The sequence below is a fragment of the Sturnus vulgaris genome, chromosome 9, assembly GCF_052056855.1.
Source record: "Sturnus vulgaris isolate bStuVul1 chromosome 9, bStuVul1.hap1, whole genome shotgun sequence".
Taxonomy (NCBI): domain Eukaryota; kingdom Metazoa; phylum Chordata; class Aves; order Passeriformes; family Sturnidae; genus Sturnus; species Sturnus vulgaris.
The window spans coordinates 21,643,675-21,668,012 of NC_142251.1; the positions used below are offsets into that span (position 1 = coordinate 21,643,675).

The following is a 24,338-nucleotide window of genomic DNA, read 5'->3' on the forward strand; positions in this document are numbered from 1 at the left end:
TACATGTGAGACACATTATGGGACGTTTCAGCAATCAATTTAAAATCACTGGCTTCAAGCGTGTTATTTCAGAATTGCAGGCAGTATCTGTAACTTATGTTACCTAAAATACCCAAAGGAAAATCTTATCAAACATAAAAAGCTGGCTGTCTGCATAGGCAAGTCAATCTGTAGTATTTGAAAAAGAAAAAAAATCAATACTGTGATAGAACAAGATGGAACGGGCACTATTAGAAAAGCTGGCATGCAGTTCTCACTGAAGAAGAAATATCACAGGACATGTGCTGGTCACAGCTAACAGGCAGGATATATTTCAGCATCTACCTGCTCATCTAGACATATGAGAAGCCCAAATCAGTAAGCAATTTTGCCAACGAAAAATCTTACAGTACAGATCATAGCTATGAAAGACTGTGCAGAACTTGATATTAAACATGAAAACTTGCCAATATTTTAAAATGTACTTTAAAACATAGTTTAGATAATTTAGGGTTTGATTAGAAATGTTAATTATTCATACTGAGACATAGAACAGTTGCTATCTTAAAATGTATTACTTCTGAATTATGATGTTTATTTCAAGTTCTGTGTTAGATACATATGGACACACATCAAGCAAGGCAAGAGGTACTATAAAGAATGAATGAACCCAGGCTAGAGGAATGCCAAGCCTACAGGACAATGTACACATGGTTTCTCCCTGAACAGAGAGCTCGGTGGTATTTTAGCTTCCAGTAAATGTGTACTCTGTATATACTGCAGCTACAATGGATATATTGATTTAATGCTTTATTTTATTAACACATGACAGGTGTGGGTACAGACCTGGGGTATCTCATGAGTGATGAACTAGTCCACAAACCTATAGTTATTGATGGAGAACGATCAGACATGTACCTGTAATCCTCACTTTAAATAGTTTCATTTCAGAAAGACTATTTTATATGTTCATATTGCTGCAAAGAAAAAGGACAAATACTAAAACTGTTAGGATAAACTGATAAGAATATTCACATTAGTACCCATGCTTTCTGTTGTGTCTGGAACTCTTCCCATTCATCCTCTTTGCACTTGGATGCAAAACAAATACTAGCCATTAAAGAGCATACGGTGTAACACTTGCTACATTGTTTGGGTAGTTCAAAAGGGCATTATCAAATCCAAACCAAAGTAGATGTTTAATACAAGCTGCCCATACTGGAGAAAAACCAAGACAAAACAAAATCAGTTCTGCATGTCCAAAGAACAAGCACAGAGAAGCTCAACCAGAGCAGCTACTACAGACGAGAGGAAGGTGAACATTCCTCTCTTCTTTCCTTTCATTATAGCCTGCAACTTCCTTGTGCCATCCCAGGGTGTGCAGTCACCCTGATGCCTTGGGTTTTAGCTTTTATATTTTTCAGAATCTCTGCTGCTTAGTGTGTAACTCTGAACCTCCACATTGGGTGTTAGTAAGTTCTCTTCACAGGGTCGTTAGACAAAACAATTCATTTCTAGCTGCAGAATCAAGGACACCCAGTACCCAAAAAGCACAAACAATGGTGAGGGAAAGGGGCAAGCCAGGGGGCTGAGACTTCATAGCCTGGGGCTGTGGTTGGACAATTGACCTCAGTATGGGATGAACCAAAACTTGTAAGAGTGTAAAGACTCAAGAGCGGGATCTGTATTTGATTTGGGTGTAGCTCTGGCCAGTGTACCTTGCACGGCCAAGGTGAATCCTTTCAGTATATACCTGTTTTATTTAATTTGCTCTGTCTAGTCCCTGTTCCAGGTCAGCCTTTCCAGGCACCAACCCAAGGGGAAGTGCTCCCAGCCCCATTCCCCAGCAGGTGCAAGCACCAAGGGCTGTGTGCCAGGACAGGCCAGGCTGGCAGGAGCAGGAAGCCCTGGGAAGGGAGGGGATGTTCACACACCCATCCCCACAGCCACCCACAACAGCCCACACCGACCTACCAGAAAGCTACAACTGTGAAATGGTGCAATATAAAGAAAAGGCATGGCAAGAGTGATTCTTCAAATTTTTACTTGGATACTATTTAAAATACTTCTATCACTGATTAACATGACCTAAGCAATGACTTTTGCATTAATCCCTAACTGACTATACTGGGGTTCTCTTTACATAAACTACAGATTCTTTTGGCAATGCCAACTTTATCAATGACTGACTATAAAAGTTATTTTGAATGCTGTCTTCACCTTAAATCTACATTCTAAATGCCTTATTTCCCTTCTTGTAGATCTGGCTCGGTTACTCTCACGTTTGTTTACATACACACATTTACACACCAATATATCTATAGGAAGGAGATGTCAGAGTGGCTTTAAATACACATAGCAAATTATGTTTGCAAGAGACTTTAATGAGAATGAATCAGTCATTCAAACAGCATTATCCCTTTGAGATATGAACAAGACAGGTTGTCACATTTAGAGACTAACGTCATGCTTTTGCCATAGTTCCAAGACTGCAAATGAAAATGCCACTTTGGCTTTTCCTAGCTTTCCAGTATTTGGCACTGCCAAATAATTTGTTTAAATTTTTTCATATCCTCAATTTTGTTTCTATAGATACTAATATTGGTATTAAAAATTGGGTTTTTAAATAGATCGGTTTTATAGAAAAATTAACCATTACAAACACCAGCCATTTGCTTAACAAGTCCTGTTCAACTCATTATATTTTATGTATATATATTATGACCTTTTCATTCCTCTATTGCCCTGATCCAACATTAAAACTTGCTGTTACATCCTGGTATTTCAACAAGACACTGAATGAAAAGATTTAAATTCTCTTGTAATTACTGATAAAGAATGTACTGTCTAGTACTGAATGCATTCACATTTGCAAATACAATGCTACATATATGATAAAACATGCTGCGTGGTGAGATAAAGACAAACAATTCTTTCACATAAATAAATAATTGATACATAACAGACCTGATTTTATAGTCTTCTCACTCAGCCTCCACATTTTATCCTGCATTTAATTAATTTAATAAACATTTCACTGAAATAGTAAGCAGCCCTACCTTAAGCACTATGTACTGCACACTGACATTCATGACAGGGGAAAACAAGTGACCCACCAAGCTTTCCAATTTCACCTCAAAACCTCAAAATTAAACTTTCAATATATAATCGTGTTCAAAGTGCTTATGCAAATGCAATTAATTGCATCCTCTAAAAAGGTATCTGAAATATGTAAGAGTGCAAAACCAGTTTCTGTAAATATAAGCCTACTGTAACATGCTTTTTCACAGCAGCAAGTACAAAAGTTAAATAATATAAAAGATTCAATTAAAAGTTCCATTATTATTCCCATACTTTTCTTCAGTATTTTCCTGCTCCAAAAAATTACAACAAAAAAGTAGGAGATAATGGCATGTCTAGTTGCCAACAAATGAACAGTGTATTATTTTAATCTGTAAAGCACCACGTATACTGATGCTGCTGCAAGAAGCAGAGGAGGAATAGTGGGAGTTATACAGTGGGAGAAAAAAAAATTATGCTCAAACTGGAAGAAGATATTCCCAGCAATAAGGCTTTATCACATCATGCCTACACACAGATCTGGAAGTCTCTGCTTAATTGGGATTGTCACAGAAAGATGATGTCCTTTTGATAGAATAACAGAAGCACTTTGGGGAAACACCTCCAAGCACTTGGCTGTGATTATCTTTTAGTAACAAGAAGGTGCAAAGTGGGAAGAAGTTCAGTTGCTCTGTATCAGAAATCTTGGTGAATTGATGAACTGTGAGCTCCAGTCTCTGGAGAAACTTCTCTTCCTCTCTCACCCAGCCATCACTCTAAGTCCCCTTGAAGATCCAGTTCCCCTCCTAAACCCTCTAATTGTTCACATTTTTTCTCAGACCTACATCCTGAAGGCCTCCTTGAACTATTCTCAGTATGTGCTGGCTCAGGAAGGAAGCTCATCAGAGTCCACAGCTATTTGGTCTGTACTTCAGCCTTTCCTTTGGCAAAGGAGTGAATTTGGCTCACTCTCCTCTAGTCCAGCAGCTATCCCCAATATTCTTGTAGGAACTTGTACAAGAAGGAATTTGTAAAATAAATAACCAGCAGAAAAGAGATGTAGGCCATCACTAAGTAGAACAAAAGACAAAACCAAAACGTCATTGGACTAGGATTAAACTTGCAAATTCAGATCATAATTTAAATTATTTTCAAAGAAGACTTGGGAAAGGTACAGAAGCAATGCAAAGAATGAAAAATCAGTAGTGTATGCCATCATACAAAACTAAAAGGAAAAATTAGTCAGTGGTTGTACAGGAAGAACGGTAGTTCTTTTTCCAGATAAAATAACTGCCAGGAAAAAACCACAACCCGCCATCTAGAAGAACCAAGATTTGGACAAGACAACAAAAGTGACAATATGGTCAAAATAGAATATATTTTAGAATAATATGAAAGCAGTCAGTCTTGCATGATTTATCTTTAATTTAGCCATCAAGATGGCAGCTTACATTAGCTAAAAGTAAATATGAACTAAGAGCTTTTTCATACAGGGAAAAAGTGATGTAAGTGGCAGGAGAGACATGCAGTTATACCATTAAACACAGCACCTTTTTAAACTACCTAAGTGCTGACAGGCTTTTATGCTGCTGTCCAAGGTTTCAGCCTTAAAAAAGCCAGCTTGGAGCTCTTTTCTTTGATGACTGAGAACATTTGTTGTGTTTAAGAGTGGGAAATACTGGCCTACAGAGAAATATCTCAATTCTGTTAGGAATTTACATAGTAACCTGCGAGCTGACACTATTCGTGCATTTCCCTTTCTTAAAAGAGAGTTCTAATTCAGTCTTCTAGAAGATATATTAATTTTTGATAGTCTTTGCATTATCTGCAAGTCTGCCAATTTCATGCTTAACCTAAATCTTCATTTCAATCTGGAGCAAACAGGGAAAGAAAAAAAAATACCATGTTTTTAAAACTACAAAGGGATTAAAGAGGAGTAATCTGTACACATTGAGCTATTCTAGTAAGTCTAAAAACTGGGGACATTCCAAAAGATTAGAAGACACGAAACAATGGAATTTTTTTTGAGTCAACAGACAATACAAATAATTTTAATGCCCCAAATCCTTCTTCTGATCTCATGTAAAAGAATTTCAGAGTCAACAAGCAGCAAGATTTATGTGTAATAAATGAATACATGCCAATTTAAACATGAACCAACAGAACATAAGCCACTTTCTAAATTCGTATACAAATATAAGTGAAAAGCGCAAGACTTTTGAGTGTAAGGCATCTAACTTGATACTAATACATTCAGATTAAAGAGACTTCTTAGTGCTGGATACATTAAACTGATTTATAGTGCATCCCTGAGCATAGAATGAGCAACGAATTGGTGAAGTTTTCAAGAAACACCACATGAACGAGTTATCAGATCACCATCTCTTACTATTTTCACCAGTGGCCTGGAAGGAAAACTCATCACTGATCAGGTTTAAAGAGAAAGCAAAATCTGTGGGAAAATGATGAATTGCAGGAGTAATCAGTTCCCCCTCTCAATTTGTTAAGGTAAGAAAAGAATGAAGTCCCACAGAAGTGGAAGGTCCCACCTTAGCTGAAAAAAGGCAAGCTACAGTAATCAGAAATGTACTGCCTTCTCTAATAAAGAAAAGTTTAAAGTTGTTTAAGAAAAAGGAACCTAAAATAATTGACACTACAGCCATAGATATGATAAAAGCATAATTGTGTTAAGTCATTAGGACACTAGATCTTGTTAGAGCAAGTAAGGCTGTACTATCCTTTTCATTCCCCCATAAGCAGTACAAGCCAATAATGCCAAGGTACATGCAGCCCCTTACATAAGCTCTCAGGTTCCCAATGCTCTGGGAAACCAGATAAATTATCCCTCAGTGCTTAGAGGTATATGAGTATTTTTGCTGCTCTTGCTGAAAGTATACAGTACTTTAGGAGGATTGGGGTTTTTTTTCCCCCCAAAGCTTTGACCTGGAAAAATAAGAATATTCATACATATGCATCATACTTTTAGAATCAGGATTTGCTTCTCTCCAGCAGTTGTTTGGTAGCATGTATACATATTTCTTTATTAGCTTCAGTACTACCATGCTATTTTACTTTCCAACTTCATAAGTTAAGTGTTCTTTGTACTTCTTTCTGTTGCTAAAGAAAAGCTAAAAGCAAGAGTTGGACTAAGTTCATTCTTTGCAGGTATCCACCTTATGAGATACATCTTACCATAAAGAATTCATCAACACACAAGTTACGAGCCTTCCCTGAAAAAATGATATACTGAACTACATTAATTTACAATTTTTCTATAAGCAGTCACAACATTATTTTAAACTTCACATACACACAGCTGTCTTTACAGTGAACTTCTAAGTACCATTAAATGGTTTGGTTTTGCTTTTGGGAGCAGGGAAGTTAAAGAACAGGGGTAAAGAAAGAAACAAACAAAAAATTAAAATGTTCATAATTGTGAATTTTCTTTCCATCAACCTTCTGTCCATTTCATTGTTTAGGATGTAACCTGGCACAGTCCTGTAATTCACCCTAACCTTTTTTTTCCCTAAGTCCACGCTTCAAAGTGAATTGGCTGTCTTGGCAAAACAATGCCCCAGAAATATACCAGCGGGATTTACACAATTCTGTGTAATAGGCCAGGAAGGTTTTACAAATGTTTATTACCTCACAGAGGACCCTTAAGAAGGGAAATCAAGTGCTGGGTATTTTCCACCAAAGCCTATTTCAGCAACATATGGTATAATCAGTTCCAAATTAATCTTAATACGATGGACAAGAGAGTCAGAAAAATGTGTGTATTAACTCTTTGCACCAGGGTAGAGAGCACACAAGTGAATCACTGGTCAGCAGGCACAATCTGAGGTTAGAGATTGTCACCAGCAGAGCAGGAGCATGCAGTGAATGTCACTGCAGGAGAGGCAGCTGGCACACCATGGGTCACCTGCAGGCTCCTGCTCACAAAAACACCCCACAAGCCGTGTGCCCTACAAGCCTTGACAAGGTCACCTGGAATCCTGGCTCCAGGTTCCAGCACAACCTGCCCAGAAGGACAGCCATCAAATGGAGGGTGTTTGGAATGATGAAAAGGGCTGGGAAACAAAGGGCCTGAGAGACCTTACTTGTCCACACACAATAGAGCTGCCACAAAAAGGAAGGGAATAAACTGCTCATGTTCACACAGTCACAGTAGAAATTAAGGAGTTAATACTACTTCACCGATTTGAGAAAGTGTCCTTTTGCTTAAATTTCTTTCTGATGGTATGGTTCTTCTGACAGCTGATATGGCAAAATAAAGCCCCCCTTACCCCAGAACACCAGGAATTAACTTGTAATTTTCAGGTCAGCAGGCCAGCATCAGTAAAAAGAAGGTGAGGTGGTAAAACTTCTGCAACTACACCTTTGAATAAATGCTGTTGACAAACAGGGAGAAATTGCCATCTGTCTTTCAACAGCACTTAATTGGCACCTACTGCAGTGGTTCGTTGCCTAAATACCACTCAATGCAATTTACTTCAATATATGAGTATCCTTTAATAATGTAACAGATACATCAGTTTCATATTTAAAAAGCATGTTCCTATATAATGAGATTTCATATTACATGCTATATATATTTAATAACTGCATAATGTAAAATTAATCTTATGACGTGCTTACCCAATATCTACATATTCTCTCTGCTTTTCTTGTAACTTTCTTATTTTAAAAGCCATAATGATTTTAACCTGTCACTTCTTTATGAAACCAAACAGTTAAAAGAATTTCAATACACACTTCACATTGTATATACTTAAATCATAAATACCGACTGCTGTGTCTTCTAAATTGTACTCCACACACCCAACTTAGATCTTATAAAAGCTCTTGCCATTTCAGCTTTAGAGGGATGTCAACAGTCTTGACAGCTGACTGATTTGGATCTCTGGCTACTGCTAGAGGATTATATAAATTGTGCTAAAGATTACTTTTTCCATTATTCTAAAATCATAAAGCTGCAGGATTTCTAACATACACTTTACTAATTTTTCCACTGGTCTTAGATTCATGGTTTGAGAAGGCAAAGAAATATACTGTGAGACATCCTTCCTCATGACCTTCTGATACGTGAGGGAAAACTGAACAATATCTACATTTATAGTGGATAGCCAGTTTGCTACAGAGGACTACTACAGTCAACTTAAAACTTACACTATTCAACAAATTAACAGATAATATTTTAATGTAAATTTTGTTATATTTACATAGGGCAAATTCTACTGGATTTTGCTTTGGCTGATTTGTCTGCAAAGTAAACCTACCAGTTCCTATAAACAGTGGACATACATTGCTATTTACAGCATTTCCCTAACTGTCACACAAGAAGAACAGATATACTATGGAGACCTTAAGATATTTTGTTCATTCAATCTCAGGAAAAGAAAATCTCATAATGTTAAATTCCATAGAGTTTGTAAGAACAAAGATTTTGTTATGATACATCTACTGTGATGACAGAGTGTGCTCTCTGCTGATAAAGGCGGGCAGATTGCCAGGATTATGTGTGCAGATTAACAAATGCAGATTCAAAACGTTCTTTTGTACTAGACTGGGGCAGCTGCTGCATTTTGGGGAGTACAAACTGTATTCCTTCAACAGCCAGTGTGGTTTTGTCCCCTTGTTGCTGTGTGTATGTACTACACAGAGCTGGTAGTGAAGCTCTCCTTATGTTTACATGACAGACCCACACCTCCTGCTAAAAGCTGCTCACTATTTTCCATAATAGGAAGAAAGCAGTGCTCTTCAACTGCCTGCTACAACCATGTATGATTTTTAGCTTTGTGCTAGCCAGTACAAGGGTATTAAGAAAGATTTCTCTTCCTTACCATGATTCAAACAAACTGATGAAGAAATTCCTTCTAGGTAGTCTGTAAAACAATTCAGATACATCTTTTCCTAATAGCTCGGTTAGTGTGTTTCAAAATATATTAACCCGGTAGAAGTAAGACCATTCCTAAACGTTTATTTAAATAAACCTTTTCACATATTTAAAGATACAAAGAAAGTTCACAGTAACAAACCAACAGCCAGAAGCTGAACTACACTACGTAACAGTGCTATTGAAACAGGAAGAAAATGTTCTTAAACTGTGTTTAACAAAATAGTCCTTCTTTCAAGGTTAATGAAAATACTTCCTGACCTTTTTAGAAAGCATTTTATACATGATATCTAGCACTCTTTATGGGCTTCATTCATGACACATCTCTTTCATAATTTATTCCTCCTTTTAACTGGTTTTCTTTTTGTGCTTCAGGAGTGGATTTTGGTCTGTTCTCAGGCGGTTGTTTTGGGTTTTTTAAATGAAATCACCACCCTCACCCCTTTTTTCTCCACCTCTCCCTCTCCTGCTGGTTAAAAGCACCACAAGATGGAATAATAACTAAGAACACAATCAGAAGCTCTTTGATTCAAAACTTGAGCTTGTTCAAGGCAGAAGAACACCATATATTTTGCAAGGACATGAACAAGATAGACAACAGACAATAATAATGCACTGCATTATTTTCTCATGAGAGGCATGAGACTTGACTTTGAGAGGTACTACCTTCTCTTGAGGTTCTTTTGATTTCCTCTCATTATTCCAAAAGCAGCAGTTTGATTTAGTACATCATCTATCTCGTTTGGAAGACATATTGCAATATTCTCTCCTCATTTTACTAGAAGATTAAACGTAGTTACCACAATTTTACATTAGACTAAGCATGAGAAAATGTGCTGCTATTTCTAAATATTTCTTACTATGTTCAGCTGGCAAAGCCCAGTGTAAGGGCAGCTCTGTAAGCATCTATATCTATCAGGGATTTTACCACAGTTCTGAGGAGGCACTTTGAAGGCAATATAAGCAGCACAGTTTATTCAATAGCTCTGCACAACTGAAATCAACCCTATAAGAATTGTTAAAAAGAAAATCAGATTTAGTTACCTTCTAGGTCAGAATTCTTAGTAATACAAATTTGAAATTCCAGCTGGTACTGGAACCCTAAGACCAAAACACTAGATTTTTGTACTGAAATTAAGGATGCTGGATTCAAAACCAAAACAAAACAAACAAAAAAATCAACAACAACTAAAATTAAAGCTAGAGAAATCACAGAAAGCCTTTGGGTTTTTAACATTAGAGTTGCTGGAACGAAATAGGAAATCATTCCTCCTTTGTATTCTTTATAGACACAACTTTGGCGTCAGTAGTTTTGCTACCTTCCACATTAGTTACCACACTTGGTGCACAACTTGAGCAGACAGCATTCCATGAAAAGCCAAAGGATGTTGCAGAGGCCTTTGGGGTTATCTAAGTCTTCCACAAATTTCTGACACGGATAAACAGAAGTACAACAAACCCTACTATAACTCACACTGATAATCTGCATGTTTTGCACTCAGTAAATTCTAGACAGACATACTGCAGAAAACATCCCAAGACACTGCTTCCATTTACATGACACAGAAAAAAAGCATTTTCTACATACAAGAAAAACATAATTAAATACAAGCAGCAGCAAAACAAAATACCCAGGCTATGAGTCAACAAAAATTGCTTGTAAAAAAGCAAACAGGACAAGAAGTTCTAAGTTAAAATGGCAAGTGCAGAATGAGCTCTGTGGAGAGCTGCAGCAGTTCCCATGGCCCAAGTGTGAACTGGCACCCTGTGTGTGAAGGAGCCTGGTACAACATTTCTGTGGCAAACAGCTGTTAGAGCAGTGCTGACTGAAGTGGGATGGTATATCTGACACAGCAAATCCTGCAAAAATACTGGACCCCTATTCCAAGCAAATGAGAACCTTATGAGGAACGTGTGTGAAAAGATGAGACTAGAAATGGAACAAAAAATATGGAACCTCTAAAGATGAAGTTTTCCCAGCCCAAACCCACAGCAGACTGGTTCTACACAGCACATCAGACTCCCTGAACTCAGTCTGTTTCACCACTGTATTTGCTTATTATTTTAATCTTCTATGGAACAAACTACTATCAAAGATGATTTTATATCACAAGGCAGTTAGAATCGGGTGCTTTAACTAACAAATTATGGTATCTATGGGTTCAAGTCAAGTAACTGCAAATTCTTTTTATGTGTCTTCATCTATAACTAATTTACAATAGCATGAAATGGAAACTTGTTGCATCATGCCTAAAACCAGAAAAAAAAATCTTCAGGGCAGAAACCACATCTTACATCTTTGTTCTGTGAAGTGCTTAGCACAAGTTGTGCTGCTTTCCAGGGCAGAGTTAAAGGAGCTGTACAGCCTGGAAGTGCAGAGACTGCAGCATGTAGCTGCAAGTAACTGGGTGAGCTGCTGCAGCCCTTCCTCAAGGAGAAACACTCCTCTGATGAAAGGCACTGTCATTTCCAATGAATGCAGTCTGCCGGGGAGACCAAAAGTCTGGACTGCAGGATGAGTTAACCACTTATTGTCTGTTATCTCATCCAGAAGGAGAGCCAGGTTCTGGCTGTGGGTACACACACACCTAGCACTACCAATCCCCCAGCCCTCCTGCCTTCCACAGGAGTTTCACTGGCTGGGATTAATTCTGCAATCAGTTCTGCACAACTGAAAAGCAAAACTTGTGCAAAGGTCCCTGGACTCACCTCTGCTCCCTGCTCAGGGGATTTACTTCAGTCAGCTCTGCTCCAGTCCTGGGAAATGAGTACCCTTTGGCAAGTGGGCTAGCATAGATGTGATCCTAGAGCCCAACTCCAGGTTACACACTCAAAAAACCTGCATTTGTGCTCCCTGAGACACCCCCACACTGCAAACACGAGAGCAGTGACTGGAAGAAATGCAGGTGTTTGCCTCAAACATGCACTCCTGATGACTACTAACCAGCTAATACAGGCACACCTAATTATACCTCAGTTATAGTCCAGATTCATCAACTGCTACAGAGAAATTACTGCCAGACTTCCTCACAATAGACATCTTCAAGGAAGAAGGCAATTTGCAGCTAAATGGATGTACAACTTGCATGACAGTACACCACTTCTTATATTTAAACTCCATACATGCACATAATATGTCAGAATTAGGAAAATAGCAATTTTTATTCCTACCAGCTCTTGTGGACTTATTGCTGGGGTTTTGCAGGAGCCTCTCATTCCCTGTCCATCTCAGCTGAAAACTGTAGAATTTTATGAAGGATTTAGGTGTTACCTGATTAATGATAGTAGTGGGTGTAAGTTTAAAATAGCTGCTCAGCTGGTTGACTTTCCTGCAACACTATTCTTCTGAATTGAGAGTTCAACTTCTAACAAGTGATGCTTTTCGATTACATTAGGTTTAGCATGGCTTTTATATTTTCCCATATTGAAAATATAAAAAATATTTGTATGGCATGTTTTCTTGGATATAGTATTTGTACACAGGGTATTGAACTAACCTTTTCCTAGTCACTAAATTTTATTTAAGAACTAAATATCTTCAAATGCCTTGCTTGTTAATAACTATATTTTGTAGTCAACTGAGAATGTTTTATCAATATACAACAATAAGCTTAGGCAAATAGATTTTTCTGGTGCAAATCTGGTAAAAGTCTGTAACATTACTGTATCTCTACACCTCCCAACAACACTGGTTTTAAACAAGTATTCAAGATTTGACATCATTACTCCTCAAGCTAGAAATTCAGATAGTCACATTAGGGACAGAAGTCCACTTCTGGTGCAGTTATGCAACTTCAGTTTCCCTGCAAAGTGAACTGAGATGCTGATTTTTTATTCCTTTCCCCACATGGCAGAAGTGCAATGCAGGGACTTGAGGGAAGGGAAGCATTTCTTAATGCCTCTCTGAATCTGTTTATTCTTCCCTGCATTTGAAGCAAAATGAAAGAGACCACATGAATACCAAGTGACCAGCCTGATTAAATATTAGAATTCTTATAAAATGATTTGGCATGGAAAATAAATTATTCAGTTAATATAAAATTCTTGTCGTAATGGAGAATTTGTAAAAAAGTCTCCTCTGACTTATCCTGTAAGAACAGACATATATGTTTTTAAAACAGAGATCCAATGCTTATATGAGAAAAAAAATGAAAAATCCAAATTGCCTTCCTCTTGTGTATCTGACATTTGAATGTTTAAGTCAGTTTGGGTAATGAAGGAAATACAAAATTTAAAAAAATAAATCAGTACAGAAAAAGTTAAGCTTGACTTGAACAGTGATCTATGCATATTATAGCTGAAAGCATTAGAAAACTATTGCATAATTATCAGAACCATGCTGAATTCTTATGCTATTTCTGATTTCCATAGCAGGTCAAAATCTCACATTTCCATATGGGGGTGCCTGCTGAAGACAGATTTTTTTTTTTTAAATGCAATTGGAACTTGCCAACTGACATAAATATCTTTGCAAATTTTTTTACAACTTAGGTTCCATAAACTTTTTAAACGTGAGATAATTATTTTTGTACAGAAATATAATTTCCAGGAGAAAAATACTCTGGTTCTTGGTTCAACACTTTCAATTCCAAGCTCTAGACTATTTCTGCACTGTTTTAAGTATAGCAGAGCAGAGCTAAGACCATATAAATTTCAACCAGGAGAGAAATAATATGCTATTTGGTTCTTTTGCTCCCCTACCAAAATTAAAAACAGGATGATCCTATCAGACACAGAGTTAACAAAAATAAACATAGAATTAAGTTGTAATATCTTGCAATACATGGAGAACAGAAATTCAGATACCACTGAATAACCAGGCTTTTCACCAGAAATGAAATAGGAGATGTGAACAAACCAAGCATGAGAAAGAATAAAGTAATTAATCAGACCACACAGGGGAGGCTTTAACAGAAGCCTTTGGTGCCATGGGTTAATTTCACAAGTGCCTCTTTCCTACCCCACTCCACCAGGGCAAACTGATTTTATACATGCATACACCTATGTGTGTTCACACAAACACAGCATTTGCAGCCTCTCACGTTAGATACCAATGCAGCCAAGTCAGTCATGAGTGACAAGCAAAGTGCCATCTATCCTGACCCCAGCACAAAGCTGCACAGCCATTTGCCAGACTTTTCTGATTTAAATATTTAAGGTGCTTCCAAGAAAAGTTCCACCTGGGAGAGAGAGAGAGAGAGAGCGAGCAGAATGCCTGCTTCACTGAATAGTCACATGTCAACAATGAATCCCCACAGACGTCACTGTGCAAACATCCAGCCCAAGGAATTCCAAGTCTCTTGGCCACAGCTACACACGTTATAATACACGTGTGAAATTAAAACATTCCATACTCAAATCTCTTTCCACAGTTCCATTTCATATTAGAACTCATCCCTTTTCAGCTAGAGACACTACAGTACATCTGAGAAGGTAACAAGAAATATCCACTAACAAACACCAACATCTTTCCCCTATTCCTGGGGAAGATAGGCTAGCAAAGGGAATGACAACCATACTATGTTCTATTAAATTACTCAAAATTACATTTTACATGGGTTTAACACAATCACACAATCTGGTCTGCTAGAGGAACATGTGCTAATTACAAATGAAAACTTTCTGTTCTACATAACTGAAAAAGAAAAATGATTTCGTGCTCTAAAACAGGATATACATTTAAATTTGTAAGACTTGTAGAAACTGTGACATATGGAATAATAGGAAAGGGTACACGAAGGCATCAAGGGAAAAGATTGTCAATACTGCAACAGCCAGATTTGAAGTTCTATGCCAACTTTACTAATAGTGTAATAAGGAAAAGGGCTTTCCAATTAAAATATAATGCTGCTGCTAGGAGCGTGCATAGGAATGAGAGCATGGTTTGACAAAGTAAAACTCCTGTGCTCAGGATGTTCGTATGGAGACTACAGCTTCACAGCCATTTCTTTGGTAGCAGCAGTTTTGCATAGGGCTGTGTTCCTGCCCAAGCCAGTTGTGTTCCCTGTCCTCATCACAGCCCAGCTGCCTGTGAAGTGACAACAGCAACAGTGCACCCATCTGTTACTGGGACTGGAGTGGGGACCAGTGCCCTGGGCACAGCAGGAGCCTGGGGACATCAACTTTTAGAATGTTCATGTGTCAATAACTTCCTGCTGACTATACCTAAACAGCACTGGGAAAACACACAAACAGCCCCACAAGCATGGGGGAAGTAGAAAAGGACTATTGAAATGCATTTTCAGCAACATGAATTACTAAATCAAACATCAGCAAACCAAACTAGGTAATAATGACACTTTTTTTTCAACTGAGAACTCTGGGAAGACATGACTCTTACAACTACTCTAGACAGGGATCAAATTAAAAGAAACAAATGGAGAAACCAGAGGCTCATAAATGCAAGTCAGTAACCTTATTTTCCTTCAGAAGCAAGAACAGAATTAAGTTCTGCAAAAACATAATCAGTCAAAGTTTGTTTCTTAAATGCTTTGACTTCTGTGAACATTAGGAACACTCCTAACCACCCATAAGTATTACAATTTTGCATCACTTAGAAACATAGAATTATTTAGACTGGAAAACACCTATAAGATTACCATAGCTACATTCATTTCCACACACCCTCATTCTAGAGGCAGCTACAGGTCATTGACCACAAATACTTTGTTTACTTAATTTATTCTCTGTATGAAATATTAAATACAAATACAAAAAGGTGAACATTTTAAATATTTAACTTTAAATATATTAGCATCTTATTCTATCATGCTTCCATTTGCTAAACAAACATATGTAGACATCCTTTTTACAGTTAATTTTTTATAACTCAGCTCCAAACAAAGAAGAAAACCCATGACTTAGGAGCTTACTAATACAATCAGTCATCAGTTGAACTAATGCTTTAATTAGCAGCTGTATAGAGCAAAGACGTATTATTAAAAGTCTCCACGAAAAAATGTGTGTTTTACATGACTTAATGTGCAACAGGTTCAATTCAATGTTATTAGGTTGAATTGCCTGCCATCAAAAATTTTTTTAAAGCTTTTAACCAAAGATTTCTGCCCAAGAATGTTTTCAAACTTTTCCAACACAGAAAAATATTCACTTACAGTCAGTTCTGTAAAACTGAAATTAAAGTGATCATATTGTCACTGTTATATTTTAAAATGTAACTAAGTAGGAAGATAGGCGTCTTCTAGCATTAACACAGAAGAAATACACCTGCACTGACAGCTGATGACATGAAAAAAAAGACCCAAACCAAAACAATTATAATCTTCCCAATAATGAATCCCACTGAACTTCTTAGAAAAATATTTCAAAATAATGATGCATTTTATAAGACAGATCTGTAGGTATTGAGAGTAAACAGATGGAGAGAAGAGATGTAACACATAAGCTTTGGACACTCACCATCTGAATTGGTTTTTTGTGAAGATCTCGTTCAGTCACCAACTTTTCTTGGTCAGTGACATAAAGGCCTTTTTGTGCCAGGGCTTGTATAACAGCATCATGACCTAGAAGTGGTTTTGCAGCATCACTCTTGAGAATAAGGCTCCCAGCACGACAGTAGAGCTCAGCAGACAGCAGCAAGTTAACAACAGGTGGTTTAATGTGCTCCTGGTCATACTGGTCTGTGTAAAATGGTTCTCGGAGTTCCTCTGGAACATTTTCTACAAAACACACAGAGAGCACAAGTCAGTATCAGAAAGGACAGTTAGACTACTAGGGGATTTTTTGAAACTATATGTGAACTCAAAATTATGTTAAAGAAAGCTTAACCAAGGGGAGGCCAATGTCTGTACCAGCAATTATGTCATAAAATACTGGGAAAAGATTCATACAAAGGTAATACTTGAGCTATAAATAGAAACTTGAGAGAAATTCGAAGTGTCTCACACTGCAAAGTCCACAACAGAAGAGCAACCTGTGGTTTACAGAATCATTACATTAAAATGTCTTGGCTTCTCCAAATACATGCCCAAACATTCTCATTTCCTTTGGCATAACATTATATAGGTCAGACATATAAAGGCAGAACAACATCCATTTAAACACAAACCCTGGATTCTATTACAATAACAAAATGGAACTGAAACATTATGCTTCAGCACAGAAAAATTCAACACAAAAAGCAGCCTTCTTTTCCATATATGCAGGAGAATTTTGATTACTATGCTGCTTATTTCAAAGGTCATACATTACAGAATTACAATCCAGCAGTTAAGCATAAATATATGGGCTTTTAACTGAAATTAGAAGAATGGAGAAAGAAAGAAAAATATTATCACTTTGTTTCTGACAAAAATATTGAGTTCTTATTGGCCTTGTGTCACTGACTTCCCTTAAAATTGTAGTTTTCCTCCTTTTTCAGTGAGCTGGCTTAGCATCCATAGAAAGCTATGCAATATTTTGTCAAATTTATGCTGAGATTTTAACTCCAAAATCAGAATTCCAAGATAATCCAACAGTTTTTTCAAATACTGTACACAACACAATACAAGAAGATTATAATCGTCTACCACAAAAGTAATAATTATAAATTAATTAAATATGGTACTAGATCAAATTAAACTAAATCATGAGTCAAGTGGAAAATAACTTTCAGATTTTCAGGCATACACGCTGCAATATGCTTCATTTTCCTCCTGGAAGAATTTCATTCTCTATTGTTGTAAAATTAGTTAAGCCAACAACATTTATGGGATAAAGAGCATGTGATTCTTCTGAGTCCAAGTGCAAAAAGCCTATTTAATTGCTAGAAGAAATAATAAGTGTGTAGGAAAGCAGTGATGCAACTCTAAGTTGCTATTCCCTTTGCCTTCAGCTGGATAAATGTCCAAACAGACAAGGTTTGAATCAGTCTGGAGTAAACAGCCCAGTAAGGGTGGAGCAGAAGAGAGAAAAAACAGAACATGCCATCACAAGATAATGACAGATTATCTTCTTCCTCATGCATATTCTATTGCAGTTCATGTGCTTCCATCATGGGCTTTGGAAGGTGCCAGCTGCCTTCTAGCTGTGAGGGAAGATAGCTTTATAGAGTGCAAGAAGTGAAAGAAATATTAACACATGCTTTGAATGCCAGAAGGATGGTAGGAAAGGGTAAGATATTGTTGCTTCTTTTGCCAATTTAGAGTATCAAGGGAAAAAGAGGTATAGTTTGTAATTTGCTTAAATCATGAGCCTAAATTTGGCAAGAAAACTGACAGCTCTGCTTTAGAATACAGATCAAAATATATCATCAGCACAAATACTCTGCCCTTTAAAACACAAATCTAATGCCTAACAGCCCTACTTTTTTACAAGATGACAATAAAACTACTAACAAAAATATCTACCAGTGTCAGGAGACATTTCCATCTTCCCTTCCACTTCCCAACTTCACCTACTGACTATAAGATCCAGACTCATCCAGCCCAACAAAAAGCATTTCTAATTGAGGATCTCAGAGCTGTTAGATACATGAAAACAATACCTGGGGAAGTAGGTATCTCAATTCTACCTGACCTTCTTTCTTTTCCCTGCTTGTCCACACACTATTTAAATATAAAGCCTGTTATTTCTGAAGTCCCTAAAGACCCAGCTCCAGTACCAGGAGCTCAATTCTCATCAGGACTTGATCCTCTACAATTCCAAATGCCAACTCTTAAAGTATCTTTATACTATTTTTTCAAGCTAGAGAGGATTGGAAAACATTTTTTAAATATCTCACAATGCACAAACAACAGATTTTGCTTTTGAAAAAACAGAAAAAGCCCGTAACAAAAACCCAAACCAACCAACCAACCAAATAAAAACCCAAACCAAAATCCATACATCCTTGTTTTGAAGCACATGAGAATTTCAGTGGGGATGGGGGGAAGCAGGGAGGAACAGAAGGCCATTTGTAATTTCTTAGAAGACTTAAAAAAGCCTCATTCCTATACTAAAAAAAAAACCAACCAAACAAAAAAACCCACAACAAACCCTCTTGAGACAGGAGTACCTAGCTACACTCAAACAGAAGTCACATACTCTGTGGTTCAGATTCACTGAAGACAATGACAGGTTTCAAGTCTGAAAATTTGAGACAGAAAAGAAATCTCAAGCCAGTAAATAACAAACCCAATGCCTGTTAATTCTCATCTTCTGTATCACTGAAGCACATCCTGAAGTGACAAGATGCAATAAATGCATTTATCATGAAAGAATGACATCCACTGCTGGGATTTAGTAATTAAACACTCAATATAGTTAAAAAAAAAATCAATATGATGACTAGCAAAGGCAAGTAGAATTATTTATAAAGCTTAGTTCTGCTTCTGAAAATATACAAAGACAAAATGACATGTATGCCATTTCTTTTATTTAATTGGTGTACACAAAAATAAACCCGGAAAAGAAACTTATTGGTCTTCATAAAAACATAATCAGAAAAATAAATTTATTAGAAAAATAGAATATGGAAACAAAGGGCTAGGAAGACAAGCTGTGGCTATAGGCATATTCTGAATGCATAAAAAATGTGAAAGCATACAAACAAGGAATCTCTGGTGCAAGACCAGAATTCTTTACAAAAATTCCTGTCAGTGTTCCCTCTGCACAGGCAGAAACACGGCACTTCCCCCCACTTCATCACAGATATTAAACTGCTTGATATCAGAATAGCTCTTGATAGAAGATTCAAGCTGTGTTCTCACATGAGAGTTTAAAAAGAAAACAAAAACCCCCACAGCAGATAGAGTTTTCTGTCTGTTACCTATCTCAGAGCAGAAGTCCTTCCAGAATCAGCATGTGCTGCCTCTGGAGTCCTGTGGCAGGGAACTTCAAGGCTCCATCCAGTTCTCAGCAGATTACCAGAACAATCAGCAGGGTCAAAAGCCTTTATTAACAATTCTGTCAGGACTAGAGATTGTTAAACAGGCTCTGCTAGGCAGAGAAGAATCTTAACACTAATCTCCTAAAAGTGCATTTTACCGGTCCTTCCCTGGCCCAGCTGACAAAGAGGAATCTTTCAGATTAAACTCGGAGGTAAATGACCGGTTCTAAAAGAAATACCTTGTTGCACATATTGCCATAAAGTACATTTGACCTTGAAAGCCCTGGTCAGAGCAGTGTCCTGGGGACAGGAGTGCAGCCAGCTGAGCACATGAAATGTAGGGGAGACCCCGACACTGGGGGCAGTGCTGGAGAGGAGGTGAAGGCAGGATCCACCTGCGCTCTTCCAGCACCAACACGTTTTGGAAACACGGACTTGGATAAAAGGCAGTGGTCACGGGCTGATGAAAGGAAAAGGTTTTTCAAGAGTATAGGCACAGGCTGCCTGGGGACCCGGATGTGAAATTGCCATCCACAGGGACTTCCAAAACGATTGATGACACACCGAGAAACCTCTTCTAATTTGAGGCTGACCATTCCTGGAGAAGGAAGCTGAACTAGATGACCACCCTATTTTTTCCTAGAATTGTGAGAAGGACCACAGCTCTGGAAATCCTTATGACATTTTGAAATTTGTAAATACTGTACTATGAAGAGAATAAATGAAGCTGATGGTTAAGTTCAAGACACAGAGAAAAGAACAGAAAAGAAATAATACCACATTAACCCAAAACTGTAATTCAAATTTAAGCAACAGGCTAACTTAAAAGACAACATATCTTCAGGTAATTTTTCATAAATGGTCAAGGAATTGAAAGTCCTGCAGATGCTCTTTTTAGAGAAGAAAAAAAATTAAACATTTAAGAGCTTATTCAGAGCTTTAAAGCAAACACAGAATTATTATTGCTCCCTGTTGTGGTTTAACCCCAGCACCAACTAAGTTGCCCAGCTGCCTGCTCTTCACCCCACTCTCCCTGCTGGGATGGGAGGATAGGAAGGAGAGTGGGAAAAAGGAAGATCCTGCAGGCTGAGATAAAAACAGTTTAATATTTGAAATAAAGTAAAATATTTTAACAATAATAACAATGAGAGAGCCCATTCCCAGGCAGTGATCAGCCCCTCCCAGCCAACATCCCCAGTGCATCCTGAGCACAGCAGCCATGGATTGCAATGTCCCCGTGGCCATGGTGCACAGAGAAGTCCTTGGCTCAGAGAAAGCACCACTGAGAAACAAGTGAAACACCAGTGTGTTATCAACAGTGCTCTCACACTGAATCCAAAACACAGCACTGCACCAGCTACCAGGAAGACAATTCACTCTATTCCAGACACAACCAGAACACCCCCCACTATGAGATAGAAATGCAACTTAATTTTCCATTTAAACAGACCATTTTAGAGGAAAGAAATGGTCTAAAATTAATTCATGCATAGCACTACAGAATTTACCTTTAAAGGCTACTTTATAAAGAAAACTCTCCACTTGAATAGATATGAATTACTCCTTGGAAGACAATATGGATATGAAAAGTTTACATTTTCTTTAAAAACAAATTGTTTTTTTGGTAAAGTTTCCATACTTCCACACAGATGAATAGAATCCTTTACACAACTATTAAGCTTTTCAAGTTTATATCAGGGAACAATTTCAGATTTATCAATGTTTGCCTTAAGAATGTCCAAAAGTTTAGAAGTCTTTGTCAACAAGGTCTCCATGTTGTTTGTTTGTTTTGGTTTTTTAAATACCTGAGGAAAATGTAAACAAGTTAAAATATTTTGCCAAGGGCTTTCTAATTAAATGATGCCATCATTTTTGGGAGCCACAAGGCCACATTAAGCCTCAGTCAACAAACTTCCTCTCTACAGGTTACTGACGTCAATGCACAAAGACATTAAGAAGAAAAAAATATTTGTAGAAGATTGAGGTATAATACAGAATTATTTAATTTAAATTCTAATACCTTTAACCACTTCCTGGTGCAAACCAGTAGATGAATGTATTCCAAATCTTAATGGACTTGACAGTTTTCTGCAGGTCAGCAAAGGTATGCCTCTGCCATGAAGTAATCGTGGCAAGTTACCTCATTCAGACTCCTACTTGCCAACAAGGATTTTGGTGCCACATTTACAATCTGGGCACAAGACAGCAGAGCTTGCACAAAAGTCAAAAGTCCAAGAATTGAAAATGAGTTCAAGAAGACAGAATTATATTATTTAACTTCTGGTGAATTTTTTAGTAGACTCAATAGAAGAGAGAGACATTGCAATTTACTATATTATTTTGGTGACACCATCAAGAAACAAGACTTTTAACTGGGAAGTGAAAAACAAAATGAGAGAGTAGAGATTACAAAATAATTTGTACTTTTTGGTTTGTTGAATCAGTCCACGACTTCCATTGCTGTTGGCTAGCAGGCTGCAGGTGTATTTCTGTCTAGAGACAAGTATCTGAAAGGCCAACACTCAATTGATGGCACACTCAGCTTCAGGATAACCACTCTTAACTCTGTCCACCTTGCTAAGATGAACTCAAGAGATTCTTGAATTTACCATCACAGAAGTACTGTGAATAAACAGATCCTACCCTCCTGCCTCTGGATGCCACAAAAATAAACCATTATCCATTGCTTCAACAGCTGTTATGCACTTAAAAAGGATTCCTAATTCCAAAAAAGGAAACAGAAAACAAACCAAAACAAAAAATCAAACAAAACACTAAAGAAACCCTCATAACCCAAAAAACAAACACACCAAACAAACAAACCCCAAAACATTTAAGGAAAAAACATAAACAGGCTCTATTTTCATAGCCTTAGCAGACTTCATACATTCTTTGAACACTGAAAATCACATAAGAAATGCTCTATTAATTGTCACACTAAGTGTCTATCCCATCCAATATTCTGCCCTCAGTAGCACCATTATAACTGCTCCTCACAAAACCTACACAATGTGTCTACTGGCACTTCTTATTAAAATGGGAAGAATAGTATCTAATTTACTAAAACCTTACAGGTTCTCTTAGTGTAAGACTGCTTTTAACTCAATAAAATGAAACACGTAGGAAACAGCTAGAACTATACAAATCTTACATTTGGAAAACAGATTTCAAACATTACATCTCAATTTTGTAGCAGAAATGTTTATTATTACCACCTGATTCAGTAATAATGTATTGTCCAATTGCAGAAAATAAAAAGTAAGGGGGATGAGGAAGAACCCACTACTTTTCTTACGAAGTCTCGAGAGTTTTTCACTTCTATCCTCATTTTCCAGAATGACCAGCAAAAACAATCATTCAGAGCTCTGGGTTTAGAAGAGCAAGAATTAAAAGTTACCAATTTCAAGAGTGGAATTGTATCCAGTTGTGTTAGCTGTAGAATGGAAATTACATAACATCTTATTGAAAAAGTGACACATTCCTGATCAACAGGATACAAATAGTCTCCAAGTTTGAATGAGAGCCACCTTTAAACAAAGTCATTAATGTAACCCAACAGGTTACCCTAAACCATAGGGTGAAGGGGAGAGGTTTAAACTAAATCTGCAGTAGTAACTGCAATGGTGGTCAAAAAATATAAACAGAAACCAGGTATAGGGTGAAGAAATATATTTCATCTCATCACCTGAAATCAGTGAGTGTTTGGCTACAGTCTCTTGGTCAGATCTGTTACATTCTACATTCAAGCACCCAGAATTGTAAAGGCAAACTGGCTCAAAGGCATGGATGGAGACATTGAAAGAACAGATTCCATATCCCAAAGGAGGTCCATTGTCTACTGCCAATCCTGCACTGTCCCCTTCCTGATCACCTTCCTTTACATTTGTACCCACACAGTCTGCAGTTTTAGAGGACTCTGCCAAACCTAATAGATCCAAAAGCTCATACAATTTTATGTATTTACTTCAAAAAAAAAGTGATCTACAAACTACATCACAAATGTGTTCTACAGAAAGGAGTGATGCAAACACCTTCCAAATAAAACATCTCAGTAGATGATTTGTCTAATCCTCTGATTTTACTAGGATTGACTGAAGAATGTATTTGTCAGCAACTATTTTAGAGACATGATGGAATCTATAAAAAAAATTCTCACTTGAATCTCAAATATTTGTTTTTGTAATCCAAACCCTTCTACTAGGTTTTGCTACTGCCAGACTGAATACAAGTGAAGAAATGAGCTCTGCTAGAAAAAGATTAAAATGTGTTCTGGCCTGCAACACCAAACACAACCAATGAGAGTATTTAGCTACAACTTGTTTCTGTCAAACACACAATGTTCATTTCCTCCCTTCATGGTTCTACTGGCAACACGGGCAAAGAGCAGTAAGTAGCCACATACAAATTCTGAAAACATCAACCATTAGGAGAAAGCTATTTTTAAACTTCTGGGGTAATATTTAGTTGCAGATGATGCAATTCGTAATCTGTTGCTTAAAACACCTATAAAGGATACATTTAATGTTAAAAGGTATAGGGACTATTTTATTTTGACTTCAGAAAACACAAAAATATTTAGGACAATAGCTCTCACTTATT

General features: G+C 37.3%; 1 protein-coding gene across 4 annotated transcripts in view; it reads right to left on the reverse strand.

Annotated features, from left to right (window-relative positions):
* The window catches only part of CAMSAP2 (calmodulin regulated spectrin associated protein family member 2), an 82,148-nt gene that overhangs the window by 53,203 nt on the left and 4,607 nt on the right, over positions 1-24,338 (reverse strand). For all 4 annotated transcript variants that reach the window (XM_014885539.2, XM_088170109.1, XM_014885547.2 and 1 more), the window contains exon 2: positions 16,352-16,611. In XM_014885539.2, coding sequence (XP_014741025.2) covers positions 16,352-16,611 — 260 coding nt within the window. The remainder of the gene's footprint in view (positions 1-16,351; positions 16,612-24,338) is intronic.